The sequence below is a fragment of the Phaseolus vulgaris genome, chromosome 11 (genome assembly GCF_051622355.1).
Source record: "Phaseolus vulgaris cultivar YP4 chromosome 11, ASM5162235v1, whole genome shotgun sequence".
Lineage (NCBI taxonomy): Eukaryota > Viridiplantae > Streptophyta > Magnoliopsida > Fabales > Fabaceae > Phaseolus > Phaseolus vulgaris.
In genome coordinates, this window is record NC_143508.1 from 2,080,748 (window position 1) to 2,102,450 (window position 21,703).

Here is a 21,703-nt window from a genome sequence, read left to right on the forward strand (position 1 = left end):
AAAATGAAATAAATAAAAGGTTAAAAATGTCAAATATAGAAATAAAAAGAGTATGATATACTATGCTTTAGATAGAATGAAAGAGTTTTGTATTTGAAAAAAATAAAAGGTTAAAAATGTTTATTATCATAATGAAATTGAATAAAAAAAGGTTTAAGTGGGAAATTTTTTATTCTAAGAATGTTTTCTTGTACGTGGGGGTACAAACTTTAGGGTTGGATACCCCAGGTGAAAAATTTAGACAGTAAGTTGTAATCAGCTACATGCATTGTCCCATGAAAAAAAAAACAAAAAGAGAAGATAAACTCTAGGTTGTTTTTGTTGGAAGTTAAAAAAAAACATCATATTTTTAAACAAATAAAATGTTAACAATCGAATTTTAATATTAATTAAACGTTCCTAACATTAACTAAAATTTAAAAACGATGACTAAAGCTAACTCAAAATAGGTCATTATATACTTTGGAGTGACTGTAAATTTTTAATTTAATTTATAAAAATAATTAAAATATATTATTATTCTCGTACGGGTTGAGATTGAGAGAACTATTACCTTTCTTCTCTCTTGGGCAGTTGTTTTCTACCTCTTTTTCGTCTCTTCAAATGACTTATTGTTTTATTCTCGCTATCATTCTCTTCTTTGCAAACTTCTGATCTTGATGATATTTGTAAAAGACACTTTAATACTCAACTAAGATCTCGATATTCAGTGTTTGATATAATTAATGTGTGAGTGATGATAACGTACCTTTGCTCAATGACTATTTATATAATTACTATAAACTATTTGTTATTGGATCATATTAAAATTTTGGATCATAAAGAAGAACAATTTAATCGCTGTTTAATATAATTAATCTTTTGTTAAACTTAATAAATCTGATAAGGCCTCACCTCCATCTATCATTAGTATTAAAACTAATAATAATATTCAATGAAAAATAATATTTTAAAATATTTCATTGTTCGGAAGTCAACAAAGATAAAATATAGATGAAATAGGATATGATTTAAAAGTGGTTAATAAAAATATTGTAGTTTAGGTGGCGGAAAAAACAAAGATTGAATGCAAGTAGAAGAATTAAAAAAAAGGGGAGTATGATAGAAGTAATAATTAGGAGAAAAAAATGGCAATGGTGATGGTGAATTTTGGGAATATTATAGAGGAAGTGTGAATAAAGAGGGAGAGAAAAATCGATGAGTAAAATAAAGCGTTTTGGCAGAGTGAAAGCGATGACATTATGTTCCTGAATTAATGAGGAAGTGACATGATTAGCGATAATTAACGAGAATAATTAAGAATTAGAGATATAAAAGGAAGATAAGGAAGATGGAAGAGAAAAAGAAAGAGCAAAAGAGGATAACATTACATAACGCCCAACCCAAACAAAAAAACTTTTTCTGGCTGCAAAGTTATAAACCTTTCTGTCTCCTTTTATCTCTCTAAGATCATATTTCTCTCTCTAAAACACTTATTTTCTGACACACCATCTGCTCAAATTTCCTTGTCTTTCACTCTCACTTTTGTCACTTTTCCCCCAAAATTTTCCTCCAAACCTTCGATTCTCTCTCGCTCTCCACCGATCATGCTTCAAAGCTTGGTCCCGCGATCCCCCCGCACTTCCAACACTAACGACATGAAAACCAAGCGCACCGTTGACACCGTTGATTCTCCCGCCGATCAACCTTCCTTCAAGCGGACCAACTTCGCCGCCGATACAGCCACCGAGGAAGAGCAGGCCTTCGATCCCCAACCTCACATCGGTGAGTCCACTGGCCTTAAACTCCTTGGCCTCCTCCTCCAATGCGCAGAGTGTGTTGCCATGGATAAACTCGACTTCGCCAACGACTTGCTGCCGGAGATCGCCGAACTCTCGTCGCCGTTCGGGACCTCGCCGGAGCGCGTCGGAGCGTACTTCGCTCAGGCGCTGCAGGCGCGTGTGGTGAGCTCCTGCCTCGGCTCCTACTCTCCTCTGACCGCGAAATCGGTAACCCTAACTCAGTCGCAGCGAATCTTCAACGCCTTCCAATCCTACAACTCGGTCTCGCCGCTGGTGAAGTTCTCTCACTTCACCGCGAACCAGGCTATCTACCAGGCCCTGGAAGGCGAGGATCGCGTCCATATCATCGACCTCGATATCATGCAAGGTCTCCAATGGCCAGGACTGTTCCACATCCTCGCCTCTCGCTCGAAGAAGATCCGCTCCATGAGGATAACCGGATTCGGATCCTCCTCGGAGCTCCTGGACTCCACCGGCCGGAGGCTCGCGGATTTCGCGAGCTCGCTCGGGCTCCCGTTCGAGTTTCACCCGGTGGAGGGGAAAATCGGAAGCGTGACGGAACTGAGTCAACTCGGCGTTCGAGCTAACGAGGCGATCGTGGTGCACTGGATGCATCATTGCTTGTATGACATAACCGGGAGCGATTTAGGGACGTTGAGATTGCTGACTCAGCTCAGGCCGAAGCTGATCACGACCGTGGAGCAGGACCTGAGCCACGCCGGGAGCTTCCTTGCGCGGTTCGTGGAGGCCTTGCATTATTACAGCGCGTTGTTCGACGCGCTCGGGGATGGTTTAGGTGCGGACAGCCTCGAGAGGCACACGGTGGAGCAGCAGCTTTTGGGCTGCGAGATCAGGAACATCGTGGCCGTGGGCGGGCCCAAGAGGACCGGAGAGGTTAAGTTGGAGCGGTGGGCGGATGAGTTGAAACGGGCCGGGTTTCGGGCCGTTTCCCTCCGGGGCAACCCTGCTGCACAAGCCAGTTTGTTGCTTGGAATGTTCCCTTGGAGAGGTTATACTCTTGTTGAAGAGAATGGTTCCTTGAAGCTTGGTTGGAAGGACCTCTCTCTCTTGATTGCCTCTGCTTGGCAACCCTCTGATTCCATTTCTTACCCTGATTGATTCCTTTGCAACCCCTTTTCTTCTGATGAGGGAGCAACCATTCTTCTCTTTCTCTTCTGCTCCATCACTCCAATCCAACAATAGGACATGGCTGGGTGGCTGGCAGAGAGGATAATCTCTTTTAATTCAAAGTCATCATCAATCATTGCAACTATCAAGTATGGTTTTGGAATTGGTTCCTTCTATGAAATATTTATTTATTTTTATCAATTGTTTAATTGATTCAGACTCCAAGGCGCAACAGAAGCCACCGAGACATTTGTTAGGGTTGGTTGCTTCTCCTATTAGATGGGAATGGAGGAGTGTTTGTATTATTTTGTAATGTATATTATGCTATGGGGTAGCAAGTGATGCAGCGTTGTGTATAATAATAATAAATAATAATCATAATCACAAGGATGAGGATGGATGCCAATACAAAAGATGGGGTCCTTTTTGTTGGTGACGTTTGAGAAGAGAGATGTTATGGTTTTAGGTTGAATAAGTAATGATAGCAGCAGTTGAATTATGAAGGAATGACGTTTGATCCACATCTAGTGCTTCCGTGAACAATTTGGATGCAACAATTGAATGCATAGCAGAGAGGGATGTGGCTACTGAAGCAGATCACACCCTACTCTAAGGCAAGAGAGACTCTCCATTTTTTTCTTCCTGCTACCTACTTGTTTTCTCTTGCTTTAATCAATTCTTACTTATTTTGGTATAATTTGATTTGGAGGTTGCACAAACATTATTGGAAGATTGGATTTCACTTATGAAAACCTCGTTCTAAAACACTAATAAAAATGACAATACATTAGTTGTCTGAGATGCCTTTCATTTTATCAAGATAATTTAGTTAGGTCTGAAGGTGAAATAATCTTAATAACATTAGATAAATTCACTGAAAAGACTTTAATTCTAGGCGTCCCCAAGTTATAAAGCATCACAATTATTATAGAAAGATTCTCCAAGCGTGTTATGATTATGTGTCATATCCATCACATCCATAAACCCACCCTTTCCATCTTATATTTCTCCGAAAGTTTGTCAAACTTTCTTTACTATTCGTAATTACTTGTCAATTTTCAGAGAAATCAACATCACACATTTGAAGCCACACACACCTTTGATAAAATCCAATTGCTCCTCCAGCCATTCTTCACTTACAAACTGTAGCAGTGACCACCACTTATTGAGCACGTTCAGTGTCAAACAAAGTACACTCTCTGATGTGCAAGATAAGTGTGTAAAAAAAGTTCTCAATTAATGGTGGGACACCTACATGTGTACGAGTATCATTTTCTGATAGCAGAGGTTGATTTGTTATTCAAAAGAAGAGTTTAATTTGAATTGTTATAGAGAAAAATGACAGTTAAAATTAAAATTAAACAAACGGATTGTATCTTAAATTTGGGAAAACAGAAAATAGAAAGGAATATGATTAGACTCGAATGAGAAAAAAGATTTTAAAGTTAAGCTTTGTGGGTGCTAAGAGGTTTGGGTATCTCTTCTCTTTCAATGTGATATTGTTTTTTTAACGGACTTTCTTCCGTTTGGTAATAAAAAAAATAGAGATATATGAAAAAAAAACAATTTGACTTTCAAAGTCTAGAATGTCGTGTAGAGAGATGCTAAAAGGTTAGAGTTCTTCGTCATGGCCCTTTTATATTATTTGAAGTCTTTTCTTATTTTAAGGTTTGAATAATGAATTACAGATTCTATGAATAGCTTCCGCTTTTGCTCTATAGATAACCACGTTCCATAAAATTATCTGTCTGCAGAATGTGCTGTTATTGATTCGATATATGACACTGTTTTAATTTTTTTTAATTGTTTTCTGTGACATGAGTAACCTGATTAAAGATTTTTTTTCCCTTGTTCTTAGTTAGATCCAGTCCAAAGAGTAAGACAACCTTATTCTAGGCCCAACAAATAATTCTAGCTTCTAAAGTGGCCCAGAACTACAGTCAAACGGAACAAGAAAATGATTCTCTCAACTCACAAGTCACAATCAAAATAAAAAAATACAAACAAAAAAACAATGTTACAAACAAAATAGGCCATTGGGCTTCTTCTGCAGATCTCAAAAGAATAAGTCAAATTCTTCAAACACTATAATGCGAGAAGGATAAAAATGTTACTACTGAAATAAAGATATAGAAGTGCAAAGTACAACTAAAGTTATTTAAAAAAAATTGAGTTATACTTTTTTTTGTGATTATTTATTTATTTTTAAAAAGATTAAAACTGATTTTTTATAATTACTATAAAAGTGTAAGGTGAAAGTAGGGAAGTGGAGAGATAATTTACCAAGATTGAGAGTTTTTTTATTATTATTAGAGACCCATTTTACCTTTGTGCTTGCTAGGGCCAAAAAATGTGGAGATTTTGGATGGTCCATTAAATCTCGACCAAGAATTGAAGGGCATAATTATTGGATATAGTGAGATTTATGTATGAGTTAATTTTTTAACATATATAAACCTTAAGAACATATTTAAAGAACGTTATTATATTGATTAATGGTGTTTGAATTGTTCCACAGGAGTGGGAGTGGAAGTGGAAGTAACATGACTGAGGATAATTTTGTGAGTTGTGGTTCTACATTTTCTTCCTTGACTAAAACTTAGAGGTCAATTCAATCAGTCAAATTACAGTATTATTTACGTAGTCTTTACTTGACATTCTATTATAATAATATTTTAAATTAAATATAATTAAAATATTAATTTATTGGTATACGAAGTGAATGTTTCACACACTGTATATGGTGTTAATATATCATCATTCTTGCTTCCTTTTTGTGAATAAAGGAAGTGATTCATTGATCTGTTGTTAAAGTGAAGAATTAGGGTGAAACATGTCCAAAGCATCACTCTCAATCGCCTCAATGATGGATCATTCACAACACAATTCACAGAGCATCCTAAGGAATCGACAGCATCAATTTCTGACATCACATTGCAGCCACACCTTTTTTTTCTTTGTCTATTTCTGCTAACAAGTCTCATAAAAAGGACAAACCTCCCTTTCCAATCAACTTTTTTCTTAATTTACACATTCGTTTTGGCTTTTTTTTTTCACATTAGCTATATCTAACTTTTTTTTTTTTTTTTTTTTAATTTAGAGCTCTCAGTTTAGATTTTGTTTTTAAAAAAACTTTCAGATAATCAAAACCAAAAATATGTATTTAATTAGTCTTTGTTCTTGATTATCAAGTGTTTTTATTGGTTTAACGCAAAGTAAAATAACCTTCTATTCTCTTATTCATTTGGGTTTTCTTGGTAGATTAACTTTGGCTCTCTCAAATAAGTTGATTTGGGCTATATCTGATAAATTGACTTGGACTCTCTTAAACAGGTGGATGTAACTATCAAATGTTTCAATGATAAAGTCATAATCAATTAAATTAAGTTATAATCTCTATAAAAAATATTTTACTTGCCTGCTTATTAAATTACCTGTTTATAGAGTTTGTTATTGGACAACTTTATTGGACTTTTACTTTTTTTACCTTATAATTACTAAATGTATTCTTAATATTTTGAACTTATCCATTGGATTTTAGTACAATACTAAAAGTATTTTATTCTTTTATTTCTTTTCTATATATATTTGAATTTTGTGAGATAACGACCACTTCACTTCTCGACATTTTGTTCAAGATCTTCAATTGTTACTTAATGAGCTTTGTCTGGACTATTACACAAAGTGATATTGAACGGAACAAATTTTCATCTTCCTTTCTTGTGTTAACATGATATTTTTTTATTTATAAAATGTTATTTTTTATTGACATATTACTTTTGTTTTATTCTCATATAAATGTGACTTTTCTCCGTTTATTATTATTTTTTTAAATATTTTATAGTCTCTATTTGTTACTTTTTATTTTAATCTATGTAAATATGTTATTACTTGTTATTTTAATTTTCTACAATAATATACTTTTAATGATTAATGATGTCATCGTTGTCTTGCTACATCATTATTTTCAAAGTGGTATATGAAGACGTGTTCTTACCACCACAATTACACTTAAGCAAGTTAGTGAAGTTAATCAAAAATTAAGAGTTATGTAATACACTTCTAAAAATAACCCAAACTTTCTAATTTGGTCCAATAAGAAAGGTCCACTAAAATAATATAAATAACACAAATTCTAAGAATAAGGTACGTCATCGTCATCATAAAATGCTCTAATCATCGAGCGTCGAATACTAAAACTGACTTGAGCATGAAGTGTCTTCTGCGGGTACTATCCGAGTCTGGGTTACGAGAAGACCTAGAGGTGGAATGAAAATTTAAAGGGAAGGAAGGAGCTTGCAGGGAGAGAAATTGAAGTGTAGACTGATCGACTGACCTAGGAAGGAGAGGAGCAGTTTTAATAGTTCTCTGGATCCAATCTCGTTCGAGAACAAAAAGACTTCTATCTTATAGAGAGTAAAAAATATTTTTTTTTACAATTCTGTATTTCAAATTATGATAGCCTGTTAACTAAAAATAATAATAAGATAAACCATTTATTTTAAGGCTATGTTGATACAAATAATAGATAAATTTACTTATAGTGTAAAAAAATGTGTAGTTAAAAATTATGGTGGATATCTGTTAGATTACATTACTAAATTAAAAATATTTAAACTGTCTATTGAATGTTTATATGTTTTTTAATGAAGTTTTCATTGGTAATTTTATTTTTTTATCTAATTTTAAGCTTTAGTTATTTTTGTCTAAGCACAAAATGTTCAATTTCAAAAGTAGTGTACTGTAGTATTTATATGATTTTTAATAAACTTTGTTGGTAATTATGATTGAATTTTTAGTGAATTTAATAATTTTTGTTATTTTTATCTAGCACTACATATTCAATTAAAAAACTAGTGTGATGTGAATGATAGATATAATAAAGTATAAGTGTCAAATGCTTCTCAATTAAAATATTATAAGTTGGTTAGATTGGTTAGAAAAATCAAATGTTACGTGTGATGATATTGATTAAAAAGGTGTTTTAGAAAAGTAGAAAGGAAGTGAAGAAGAGTTTTCCAAGTCTAGGAAATAAAATGAACATGTTATTTAATTTACATGCTTTAAAATGTATATAAAGTCACTTTTCTCCTTGTCCAAAATTCCATAATACTGGGAGAAAAAAAAAGAGAGAAAATAAACCATGTTAACTCATTTATTAATGTTGTGCTTTCCTTTTTTTGATATATATTTTGAATCAAAGAGAAACCGATAATAGAAATTCCACGTTTGAACAATTCAAAATTTTGAATATTTTGGTGGTGCATTGAGAGACCAAGTCGTGTTTCCTTTTGTGGCCATGTTTGCATCATGCATATCACCAATCTTCAAATCAACCTTCACTTATAATGTTAGTCCACATGTAATTGCAATGCTATTAAAATTATAATCACTTTATTGTTATAAAGTGTTTATGTTTTAGAGTTTAAGATTTAGGTTTAAAATTTAAACTAATTGATAATTAAAATTTTAGTAATTAATTAGGTACTAATTTAAAAATTAGTTTATAAATTTTATTAATGATATAAACTATTTTAAATATTAATAATCTTTGTAGTCTCTATAAGATGGTACCTAATTTAGTTAATATCTAACTATTCAATTCAATATATTGATTAAATTAGATACTATTTTAGAGACGAAAATTTTATTGGTATCTAAAGTTATTTTTATTATTGAAAAAAATTTATATTTAAATTAGTTACCAAAGTTTTAGTTACTAATATTTTAGATTCTAAATTAATAGAGATTAATTTAGAATGTGAACTAGTCATGAGCTAAAACTTTTGTAATTAATAGTTAGATAACAATTTAAAAATTACTTTATAATTTTTTATTAATAATAGTAACTATTTAGATATAAAAAAAATTAGTTTATAAATTCATCTCTAATTTAATCAATATAATAACTAATTATTTTGATTTCTAAAGTTAATTTTTATTTAATAATTTTTTAGTGATTTTTTTTCTAAAATTAATTTTTTTAATAAATTTTTTTATTGTTAGTTCTACTATCCGTCTCTAACATGTTAAAAATATAATATAATAGGTGTGGAATAAAAAATGAGAAATAAAAGGGATTATGAGGGGTTATCATAATTTTATTTAATAAAATTTATATATTTTTCTCCATATATAACATTATGGTGTCATTTTATTAACAAACTCGAGCATACAAGTCTTTTTCACATTGAAATTTATGGTCGTTGAAAAGGTCTACTCCAAGCAATTCGTCCAATTTCATCATTTTTTTGGTTACTACACTGATTCCCTGCAATTGAAAAAACACTACAAAAGCATGTCAATGTCTAGCTTAATAAAGATACAAACATTTTAAAGATGCCAAATATATAAAATATACTAAAATTTTAAAATATATTTTTATTTATATATCTGTAAAAGAAATTGGGGATGTCAAAGACTCCTTACATACCACTAAGGTCCTACGAGTAGCAGTAGATTTATTGATAGTTTCAAAATTTTCTTTTATTTTTTTAGTGGATTATTTCTTTAGAATTGCATGAATTATATATAGATGTGAAAAAAAAATTCAGTACTTTATGAATAACTCATAAGATTATTTTGTAGGTTATTAAGGGAGGAATATCTATTTAAACTCTTAAGCGATGTGGTACTATGTTAGTCTTATCAGAACAAAATTTATGCTAACTTCAATGCACAAATATTTTACATAATCGCTATGTCCCACCACAAATATTTAACCATCAATAATGAATTCCTAGCAAATTAAAACCTCACAACTTAAAAAAAAAACCGTGTATGTCTCACTAACTAATAGATATTTCTCGTTCGGTCTACTTCTCCTCCCTTCTCCTTAAAAACGTTTTTGTACTCTCCTTTCACTCTCTCGCTTCTGGTCTCCGTGAACTCCAAGTTTGAATGGTACTTGCAAAAGAGACTCTGACACTCAAGTGAGTTTTCGGTATTGGTATTTGACACTCAAAGCTATTAGTATTAATGATGACGTATCTAGTTCTTGAAATTTGTGTTTATTTATATGATTATCATGAGACATTTGTTATTTGGCCGGATTAGGAGATTGAATTAAGATTAAGAGTGTATTACCTAATGTTTGACCACTGATTGGTTTTGTTAATCTTCTGTTTAGGCGTAATGAATTTGGTTGTGTCGGTTGACCTTGACCAGATGCTTGACTTCCAGTTGTACGAGTCAGACCTGTATAATAAGTTTATAAATAAGTGTAGATTTTCACAAAATAGAAAAAAAAAACTACAAATTGAATGTTTTAAATAGGATTGTAAATAAACTTTGATCATGAGAAAATTTATTAAACTTTCAATGTTATATTTACTTTTTTTTTTCATTTAAGTGAAAAAGAATTTTTTTTACAAGGTATGATGCCTAAAAATAAACATAATTAATTTGATAGATGTTCTTTAAAAAAAAAAGGACACGAGCAAACTTAATTTGATATCTGACGAAAGCATTAGTCATATCCATGTCTAATTCCAATTGTCCATTTTATGCAATTCTTCTTCAAACTAATTTGAAATACTCCAAGAGAATTCACACCACATCCTTAATTTGTATTCAGGAGTTTAGTTCATCATGATATGAAAATCCTCTCTAACTAGGTTTTTTTTAGTACGACCAATATAGTTTCACATCGTTCAAGAGTTAAGGTCAAAGATAATTTATATACGTTTTCCTCTTCTAATCCACTGAGGTATCTTTTAAGAACAAAAGCATGACAGAGCACCAACATTCAAAACAAACAATATCTTGTATGCGGTGATTGATTCTAACGATATTATTTTTCCGACTTAAGATCAGAACAAGTTCAATTTTAGATTAACCATTTAAATTCTAGAATTGATACATTTCTAAAATGACTTTTGGAAACCAGTTTATTTCTATATTGTGAAAAAAAAAACATAAGAAATAGAGGGATCCATAATGATAATGTGAAATGTTCTTGAGCAGGAACAGAGTAGAATGGCTAATTGCGAAAACATGTATCTCCAAAAGGGTGAATGAAATTGAGTTGAACATTGAATGAGAGAGTGAAAGAAGGGGGTGAGTTAATTGAGCTAATATAAAATAGGATATTAATTAATTGATTAACTAATTGCATATACATTAATTCCAAAATAAATAAATAAGATAAGTAATTGAGTTGAAGTTGCAGTTGCAGTTGATAGATCTTGGTGTGGAGTCAGTAGAAGTTTAAGATGTTGGAAGGAGTAAAGTTTTGGAGCCATGGACTGTTCAACTGAGCCCAAAAGGTATCTTGGGTCCAATCTGTTAGCATGGGAAGCTGCAGATCAGGAAGGTTGTCCTTCCCAAAGGGCATTTGTAGGGATGATGTCCCACAACTACCCTTGCTGGTGTCCTTCAAACCCAATTGGTTGCTTCCTTTCTCTTGTTTAGGCACTGTCATGTTGGCAACACATGGTGCCATTTCTTCAGATTCAGACTCTTTCTTGAGAACATTCTGCAACAAGGGCAGTGGCAAGGGCACGTTTTGCTCTTCCTGTGGGCTGCTGAAGGACATGGTGTCCGTGGAGGAAGGAGGAGAAGCAGGGGAACCCACCATTTGCTTCATCTCTCTCTCTGCCCTTTCCTCCAGCACTTTCAACGATGTTGCCTTTCTGTATATCTTGCACAACACTATTTCCTGCCAATTACCAACAAACAAAATGTTACTTTTAATAATTTAGAAAGCCACCATCTTATAAATGTGTTATACAAATACGATGAGACAATAAACATTCTATTTAATAAATATGTTTTTGTTTCTAGTTATAATTTAATGTAAGATTAAAAATGTATTAATAGTCTACCACCAACCATTTCAAATGTACTCGTACGGAAAACCACCTATCATTATCTGCCTAAATTCTAGGAAACTTCCCTTCTCTGTTGTACCTAGGAAAACACCTCTACTTAATGTTTTGCAAGAAGTTAAAAGTGGTGAAATAAATAAATTAAATACATGTCTGATTCCAAGACTTTTTTTATTAAAATAAATAATTTATATGACTTTTAAATAAAAGTCAATAAATCTATAATAATTATGCCAAATAGCTGCATCACTTAAATTTCAAAGAGAAATTAGACCATCATTTCTCCGGAATTGTGATCCCTTTTCTTAAGGTCACGGTCTCACTTGTTTATTGACAATTTATGGATAATTTCCGATATTTGTGTATTTGACGTAATATTATAATACAAATAAAGTGATTTTAATTTATTAGTTTTAATTATTTAATTAAAACAAAATTATAATTAAAGGTTAAGAGATTAAAATTTTGTCTATATATTATATTCTTGTTTAAAACATTTTTAACCATTTCATATTAAATTTAAAAAAAATTAGAAGAATTGGTAGTTGATATCTCTGATAATTTCTTATGGGCCAAAATGAAAATGAAAAAATTTGGATATAAAAGTTACCTTGGGTAATTTGCAATTGTCAGGTAGACGGTACTCGTTCATGACCCAATCGGTTTTGCGTCCACTGGGAGCTCTTCCCATGTAGAAAACCAGGGTTTTCCTTAACCCGATTATGCGTTTGGGATCAGACAGAGTCACTATTTTCCGGTCCGAACCGGTGGCTTTCCAAAATCCTTTTTCGGTGGTCCGGTTCGGCCTTCCCCCGCTTCCGTGCTTCTTGTCCCTCGGCACGAAGAAGTACCATTCTCTCTCCCCAACCTTAGCCAAACCTATGTTCGTCATATAATAATTTAACATTGTGAGGTTACAGTTACAGAACACACATGTTAACGATGAATTAGGTAATTGAATCGACGATTACCAGGTAAGTCCCAGGGATCGTGGTGATAGATGTTGAGGAAACCAATAACGTCGTAACGGAGTTTCTTGCCAACAACCATGTTCTTGAGGTAGAAATCGAGAAGCTCTTCCTCCGTGGGATGGAATCGGAAGCCTGGAAGTGCAATTTCAGAACTCATGGCGATGTCTTCCATGGTGGCCATATCATGAAGTGCGTAGTAGTGTTGAGGAAGTGCAGTGGCAGTGAAGTTATATTTTTGTGGCAGGGAACAAGAAGTGGGTTGATATACTTAAATGCATGTGATGGAAGGGTATTTATAAGGAATGGTTTTGGAACTGGGACCTTTACTCTGTTATTTCATGGTTTTTGTTTATTTATTTATTAACGATAGTAATATTATGTATGACTTGGTCGTGGAGGCATTGGGGGCACAAAAGTCTCTGTAAGAAATCTTGAAAGAAAATGGACTTGTAATGTAATTACACATTATTATGAGATTTGTGTGGTGGGACCCACGCGGCTTGACTGCAGACTAAATTGTGCTGTGGGGACGGATGTTACATCTTAATATCTTATTGCTTGACCTCTTTTTTTCTTTCCTTCTCGAATTTTACCGGAAATTCCTCTTACTAATGATATATTTGAAAATCCACATTTTTTATATAATTCTTAATATTATTTTAATATTTTTATATCATTTAATTATAAATTGATTTTTTATTATATATATTTATATCTAAATACATTACTAAGAGTTATATACAATTTTTATGATTATCAAAATATCAATTCTCATTTTTAATATATTGACATTATCAAAATAATAGTCCTTAACTAGTTAAAGGTTAAGGAAGAGAGTTTATAGTTTACGATTTTTAATAAATAATTTACGATGTTTTTATAGATAGTGTCAATATTATGGCTTTAACTTCAAGTTTATTAAAATAATATTATTAAAATCAATCACTGTATTTAATGTATGGTCCGTTTTGGAGTTTTTCAGCTTCATTGTTTTGTTCTTAAAAGACGTCTCGATAGATTGAGGGGGAGAAAATATATAAACTGTCATTGGTCTCGAATCCTGAACAATGTGAGATTGACAGTACTGAAACAAACCCCCTAGTTGAGGTCTAAGAGAAGTGGTTTCCCCCTAGCTAAAGAGCTTGAGACACACTTTCGTCCCTACAAACAACGTAAATGTTTACTCAAGATCTAAGTTTTTATTTTTTTATTTTAGAGTTTTCATTTTTCGTTAATTTTCAATCTTTTTAAATATTTTATCTTCTTGGTATAAATATTTGTAACTATATTTTAATTTTAAAATCAAATCAAATTTAAATAAATGATTTAGTTTAAGATCATAACTTAATTTATAGTGTTTTTTATTTATTTATAGTGTTATATTGATGATAAAAATATTAGATTAAGTGCAATAATACTTAATTATCTTTTAATAGTGATTTATGAGTGTTTATTATAAAATATTATCATTAATGTTATTAATGTTATATGTTATTTGAGAGATTGCATGATTTATTGAGACATTAATATGTCAATATTCAAATACTATAATTTTTTAAAGAAAGTTCACCTGATATTAAAGCTTCATTACCAAAAAAATTAATAAAATTATGAGATTTGGTCCCACACATTATGGTTATTCATTTTTTCTTGTCTATAGGTCTACTAAGCAATTCAATGTAAAGAAACAAATTTGTATTGTTTGATTTCGTTTAACTTTTCATAGGATTTTAAAGTACTGGTTATAGCCATATTTTTTTTACACTTTTATTCAAGTTACAAATTGATTGTGAATTTATAAATAACTTTGAGTTGAACCAATTTTAGACAATTTTACTTTGGAAAAAAGAATTATATTGCACCTAACTTATTTTTATGATAAAAACTCTCATTTAAATATATGTATCGGTCGGTCTGGACGATAGGTGGATGTCTTAGTATTCGGTTAAAATCGACCGACAAAACCATATTCATTAAGTTTTACAAGAGATTAAAGATCAAACTATGATTAAGCATTAGGTAATACACTCTTAATTATAATAAAAAACTTAATTCGACCAAATAACAAATTACTCATGATAATCATATAAATAGTCACACATTTTGAGAAAAAAAGTATGTCATCATCACGCATTAACTATATCAAACATCGAATATTGAGATCTCACTAAGCGTCGTAATACCTTTTGCATATACTGTACAAGCTTGGAGTTTACAAGGAGGAGGAGAAGAGTGAAGGGAAAATTATGAAGTTATTATAGAAAGAGATAAGGTAGAGACGTATCGACTGATTAAGAAAGAAGGTAATCGTTTTCTAAGTCTCCATCTCATTCGAAAATAATATAAAAATAATATACAAAATTAATTTATATTTAAATTAAATTTACTTTTTAAACTGTTTTTGTTTTACTTTGATTCTAAATATATCCTCTAGTTATAAATATACATATATATATATATATAACTAAAAATTATATTGTTAAATAAAGACAATTCTTTTTACAATCTAAAAATAAGTTACTCACTTCTTAAACTTTTAATTAGAAAGCAACCAAAATTTGCTAATTAAAGTCCAACATCTGGAAAGTTCCTGATATCTACATGCGAACATAATGATATTTTGTTCTGCAATGGAATTTCAAATCACACAGTACTGAAGCATTAATGTACTGCAGCATGAATTTAATGAGCCTTAACTCAAAAAACTTTCTTCGTCTTTTCTATGACTACAACCATTGGCGTAAAAATAATAATTACTTGAACGAATTCATTAACAGGTGATTACGTATTTTGACTCATTAAAACAAGTTCCCGGTAAATTACGTCCTTCGTTTCAAATACTAAAAGGAGCGATCACAAAATTTTGATTCTTTGCTGAGACTTCAAATTCGAAGGACTGACCCATAGCATGTGTGAAACTTGGAACCAAATTCTCAAAGAAGAATAATGAGTCTTTTGCACAGTTTTTGCCTGGGAACTTGGAAACATAAATAGACTGCAATTACCACCAATTGCAATCCTGTTCAAACCTAGGCAAATCCAGCCTTCGGACTCTACAGTGTTATTTTTTCTAAGAAGCCCACACATATACGGACACGGATACGACACGGATATAAATATGAAGATACGGCTAAATTAAAAATTATAGGACACGGGACACGACTATATATAAATTAAAATATAGTAATATATTTTGTTACATAAAAAAAAAATATATATATATATATATATAATGTTTAATTTTTACTTTTTGAGAATTTTAATATTTTGTTTAGATTTTATCAGAGATTTAGTGTGAAAGAGAAAAAGTCTTTAAAACACTGAAAGACGTTTTTTTTCTAGCTTTTTTGATGTATCCAAGGAGGGAAACGTGCCTCCTCCGACATATCCAGAAAGAGGACCATTTTCGGTCTAATAAAAAGCGTCCAACACTGTGTCGGACACGCTTTCACCGTGTGTCCGTGTCCGCGGTGTATCGGAAACATCGACGATGCCATTTTGACTGTATCCGAGCTTCACATTTTTTCACATCTTCATACTTTAAAAAATGCTAAAATTATTCATTTTAAATTTTGTAATTCAAAATGTAAATTATGTATGTATTTCAGATTCTAAAATACAAAATCTAAATTATGGACTGTAAAATTTTGATCAAATTGTACAATTATATTTCAAATTTTATAATTTAAAATATGTATTTTGAATTCTAAAATTAATTTAGAATACATTAAATCTATTAATTTGTATTTTTGAAAATGAAGGATTGGATAGTGGTGGCTCAACGGTGCTTAGATGGTGGTAAGAGGCTATTGTGAAGGAGTTGTTCCAGTTAAGAATTGGAAGAAGCGTGCTCAATGAAAAAATAGAAAAAGAGTAAAATTGTCATTTTGCTTCTTCCCTAAAAGAAAGTAGAAGAAGAAGACATGGAAGTTCATGAATAATTTCTTTTAAGGTTATGATATTTTGATACCACTTCACTTTATACAACAAAATATTAATATTTATAATAATTTTTTTAAATCTTTTTATTGAAAATATAAAATAATTTTCAAAATAGAACATGGGTGTAAAAAAACATTTTTATTCTTTCAAACATATCAACGACATTGGGATGAAACTTAACTATTATCTCAACAAGAAAAAATTGAGAGGATTTTATAAATGATAGTTTTAACAAATCTATTGTTAACCTCTAATATTATTTTAGAATCTGACTTTGGATAGTTACAACTCTATAATAACATCTTCTCAAGTAAGTTTTTAAAATTTAAAATAAAAAATTTCTCTTACTACCAGATCTATATACATATAACTTCAAAAAAATAAAAAAAAATAAATATATATAATCATTTCCAATCTCCTATATCCATTTATGTTGAGATAATTCCCATTTAACATTATTTGTTCATGTAAAATACATTATTATTACCATTGATAAATAATATATAAACACACACAAAATGTTAAGCTAAATTTTTAAAAATAAACATGCATTTATTGAAATCATATAAATATATTGAAGGAACAAATTCATACATTTTATTCACCTCTCATTCATATACTCTCATGGATATAATTTTAATCCATTAAACATTTATCAAAAGTTAAGTGTCTACCTCTTAGTCAAAAGGTTACATTTCATGTTATGAGTTACTAACATTGTACATCACAAACACTTGACTCTACTTTTGGAAGACTCGTATGTTGCTATACTCGCATATCTGCACATTTTATATTACTTTCCCTAAGTTTTCACCACAACAAAGTTACAAAATAGAAACTTAATTCACTCATATGACAGGGTAAATCTCTATGACCTACCAAACATAGTTCTTTTCACACTACAAATTAGGTTATATGAATCTCCTGAATCTCCTTCGACTCTCATCATTTAAAATTTTCCTCTATGTGAGTCCAATATTAGTAGAGTTGGAACCATCTCCTTCCAAATTCCAAATTCTATATACAACCTAAAGATCTCAACATAGTATTCTTTCCCCATAAATAATTGTATTAATAATGCACGACATTTCACATCACAACCATATCATCATAGATTTTCATTCCCACTTATACATCCAACTCAATTTAAATGCTAATAAATTGAAATTCATCACCCATTACATTATATACTACATGTTTTTTTTACTCTTGCTCTAAGCAATATTGAATTAACCAGTTTGACATGAATTACCCATTTCAATAATTTTTTAAATTTGATCTATTTTGGTAATTAATTTATGAAATTATACTATTTTGGTAAAAAAAAAAAAACATTATCAAACTTACCTAGATTAGGAATATCTAATTAAGTTTTTGTTAAGTACGTTGTTCACCTTCTCTTGTATCTCTGGTCTGTTTATGTTTTGTTTGAATTACATTTTATGTTCAAATGCGGGATCTAATTGGTAAAGGTGAATTTCAATTAATTTATATTTATACACTACAAGAAAATCATTAAATAGAAACCAAATTTAGAGATAAAAAATAATTAGTTTCTATATTGACTAAATTAGATATTATTTTAGAGACTACAAAAATTATTAGTTTCTAAATTAGTTTCTATTATTGATAAATAGTTTTTAAATTGATATCTAATTAACTATCAAGGTTTTTTATATCAAATTTAGAATCTAAATAATTGGTAGTTAAAACCTTGATACAAAAAAAATCAAATTTATCGATGAATTTTTACCCACAAATATTAATTATAGATAAATTCAGTATTACCTACGAATATTATCCACATATCTGAATCTGTAGGTAATTTAACATTGTTTACAAAATATTACCTAGAGATCTAAATTCATAGACAAATTCAACATTACTTTGTTGATAAATTTTACATTATCCACAAATCTATATTTGTAAGTAAATTCAATATTATTGTTGATATAAATATTTTTATTAACAATATTATTAATACTAATAATTTTATTAATATTAATAATTACACTAATATATAAACATGACAATAAAAGTTGTTGATGTAATAGTTAATTTTTATTTTTATTTTTTAAGGGACTTTTGAGTCTCTCACCGTAGTAATTTTTCTTCTATTACTATTAACTCTCTTTAATTTTCTTCTATTAATTTTAACTCTTCTTTAATCCTCTTCTATTAATTTTAACTCTTCTATTTAAATGAAAAATTTAGAATTTTGGTGAAACTCATGCATATTGGTTGGTACATATATATATACACACACATGAAGAAACTTAACTTTACCGGACTTCAAATAATTTGTACGAATTTTGAAATTGAAACCCTATTTGACTTGGTATGCACCAAAAAAGTGGGACCCACTATCTTTTTTCAGCTATCTGACAAATAAGCTTCAATCATAATATGCATGTGATCGCATTTAACGGATGCAATTTTATTATCATAAAATATCACCTTAAACAAAACCCTAAAACCATTCAATTAACTTTCGACTTAGAAATTATATTCCACAAATTTTAGGCTTATATTTCAAATCATCTTATACATTTCAAATAATTATATATTTATACTATACTTTTACTTCGATAGATTTTTTTTTATCAGCAATAAAAAATAAATAAATGAAAACTACTTCAGGGGTAGTCCAACCCTTATACATAAAGAGCTAGAGCCTTACCAACTTTCAACCAAGGAACACCTTCCAACTTAAATAAGGAACAACCAAAACAACTCAAGAAAACATTAAACAACCAGCCTCATACAATCCATTGAGTTCAAAACCCAGTTGGAGTACGTAAATGAATTACAACTTTTAGCTCCATAGATAATGTTTTAAATAATTAGTATTATGTATCTAAAAATATATTATTTTTAAAAAAAATAAAATTATTGGAAAAAAAATGAATATATAATTATCTTATTTTTGAATATTTTTATAGTAATTAATATGTTTAATTGTTAACCTTAAACTAACTATAAGGATTAGAAACTCTCTGAACCAAACGGAATAACGAAAGCTTACATTAATTCGGATAAACATTAAGTAGATATTTTCTGGTCGTTATTCATGGTAAAGTAGTAGGTAGGTAGGTAAGTTAAAGAGTACACAGTAATTAAAAAGAGCAAATAGTGTAATAAAAAAGTAAACACCAAAAAAGCTATTGTTATTTTATTAATTTTATTAATTACAGTTAATGATTAGGAAAATAAATAAATAACGATACCTGATTAATTTGTTTGTGAAGTCAATTGCAGAAGTCTTTCAGAGTGATTACAGAAAGAAACTGTTTGATTTGATTTTCCAAGGATTTGATTGTGAATTCAAAAGCAACTACGCGTCCTGAACATTAATTTGGTTTTTTTCAAGTCACACAAACTTTCTCTTTAAAATAATATAAACAAAAATGTATGAAGAAAAATGGAGAATGGTTTTTTTTTTTTTTTATGGATATGATTTTGGGTTTGACTTGGAAGTCTTGTGCAAAGACGAAGATGCAAAAATAGTCTCTCGATCACAAGTAAATGATGATGATGAGATGAATTTCATTGGAGTCAAACAGAAACACTATTTAATCCTTCTTCAAGCTTTTGTGCTAATACCTTTACCAAATCAAAGTCTTACAAATTTGTTGTATCATAAAAAAGCAACTTCCCATGCTCTTTCCTCGAATTTTCTCCATTTTGTGCCTCTTTTGCCAGAAAAGATAGAAGCAGGGCCCAGAAAATGATTGAATAATAGGAAAAACAACATTGGTGTACAGTGCTTAAGTGAGTTAGTTAAGTACATGTTGTATATGTTAAAGAGAAATTGCAAGTGAAGCCAAAAGCATCTGCTACTTGTTTTAATACCAGAAGCATACCAGTACGAATTCGATTTCTCAATGGGAAAGGAAATTTCGTGGTCATCACTTCCAAAATCCTTTCCCATTATTGTCTTTTCCCTCATCAAGTTATAACTTCTAATGGCTAACTAATTTGTCATCTACTTAAATTTTAATCAATTTAGATGCTTAAATTATCTAATATTTATGGTTGAATCATTTCTGATCATATTTATGAGTAATGGAGTAAAAATTATGATAATTGAAAAATATTCAGATTAAAGTTATTATAACTTAATACAATCAGAATATATAAAAGATAACAGAAATCGATCATTAAGATATAACATTTTTTAAAATTAAAAATCATTTTTTCTAACTTAACTGGATGTTACTAAACTGTATATTTTAGTAGGAAGACATCTCTCTTGATTATAATAGATAAAATGTCATTGAAAATATAGTGAGAATTTAGATAATTAAATTTATAATGTATAAATAAATATAAATTTTATTTTATAATACCAAAAGTATTTTAAGAGGGTAATATAGTTACTTTTTATCTTATCTGTTTTTTTTAGTGTAAATGTAGTATGCCATAGTTAAGGTAATATAGGTTTTGTGGAACTAATTTTTTTGGTTATACCAACATCCTTAAATACTTCACTCTAATAATTCTATCCTTTAAATATTTTACTCTAATATATTTTAATTCTTTTTCTAGAAAAATAAATAATTTTATAAGAATAAATTAGATTTAAAGTTTATTTACAGAATTGATTATTTCTTTTCTTTTAAATTGATGATTTTTTGCTTGAGGTTTTTCCGCTTTTTATCTGGGTGCAGCAAGTAAATTTAGCAGTATCGTTGATTTTAGTTTACTTAATATTTTGACCATTTTTCCTCTCAAATATTTTGAGTATTTTTTTTATTCAAAATAGGATACAAAATGATTTTAAAATTCATAGTTTTATTGAAATTTTAGTAAAAATTATATAAATTATATATAAAAGAAATCAAATATTTAGAATCAAACGATAAAAAAAATCAATTGAAATATTTTTCACTTGTTGTTTTCATATTTATGCTTTAAAGAAATAAATATTATTTAAATTTATGTTATTGGAATCGAATAAATTAATATTTATTTAAAATAATGTTTTAGAGTTATATTTTACTATTCTATTAATTTTATTTTGAAATACTCATGGACATCTCAGGAGTGTTAA

The 21,703-nt window shown here is 29.9% G+C and overlaps 2 protein-coding genes across 2 annotated transcripts; one reads left to right on the forward strand and one right to left on the reverse strand.

Moving 5' to 3' along the window:
* Nucleotides 1-1,207: 1,207 nt before the first annotated feature.
* On the forward strand, nucleotides 1,208-3,606 carry LOC137817904 (GRAS family transcription factor). The gene has a single exon (XM_068621131.2). The coding sequence runs from the start codon at nucleotides 1,587-1,589 to the stop codon at nucleotides 2,898-2,900; it is 1,314 nt and encodes a 437-aa protein (XP_068477232.2). The 5' UTR covers nucleotides 1,208-1,586; the 3' UTR covers nucleotides 2,901-3,606.
* Nucleotides 3,607-10,982: 7,376 nt separating this feature from the next.
* Nucleotides 10,983-13,033, reverse strand: NAC036 (NAC domain containing protein 36). The gene is made up of 3 exons (XM_068626332.2): nucleotides 12,709-13,033; nucleotides 12,348-12,616; nucleotides 10,983-11,568 (listed from the first exon to the last, which is right to left on the reverse strand). The coding sequence occupies exons 1-3, from the start codon at nucleotides 12,887-12,889 to the stop codon at nucleotides 11,107-11,109; spliced, it is 912 nt and encodes a 303-aa protein (XP_068482433.2). The 5' UTR covers nucleotides 12,890-13,033; the 3' UTR covers nucleotides 10,983-11,106.
* Nucleotides 13,034-21,703: the final 8,670 nt, after the last annotated feature.

What these genes read in the sequence shown, in the direction of transcription:
- LOC137817904 (XM_068621131.2), top strand. Translation starts at nt 1,587, where the DNA reads ATGCTTCAAAGCTTGGTCCCGCGATCCCCCCGCACTTCCAACACTAAC.
- NAC036 (XM_068626332.2), bottom strand. Translation starts at nt 12,889, where the DNA reads ATGGCCACCATGGAAGACATCGCCATGAGTTCTGAAATTGCACTTCCA. An exon ending in CGATCCCTGGGACTTACCTG is followed by an intron (nt 12,617 to 12,708) that starts GTAATCGTCGAT and finishes TGACGAACATAG; the next exon opens with GTTTGGCTAAGGTTGGGGAG. An exon ending in ACAATTGCAAATTACCCAAG is followed by an intron (nt 11,569 to 12,347) that starts GTAACTTTTATA and finishes GGTAATTGGCAG; the next exon opens with GAAATAGTGTTGTGCAAGAT.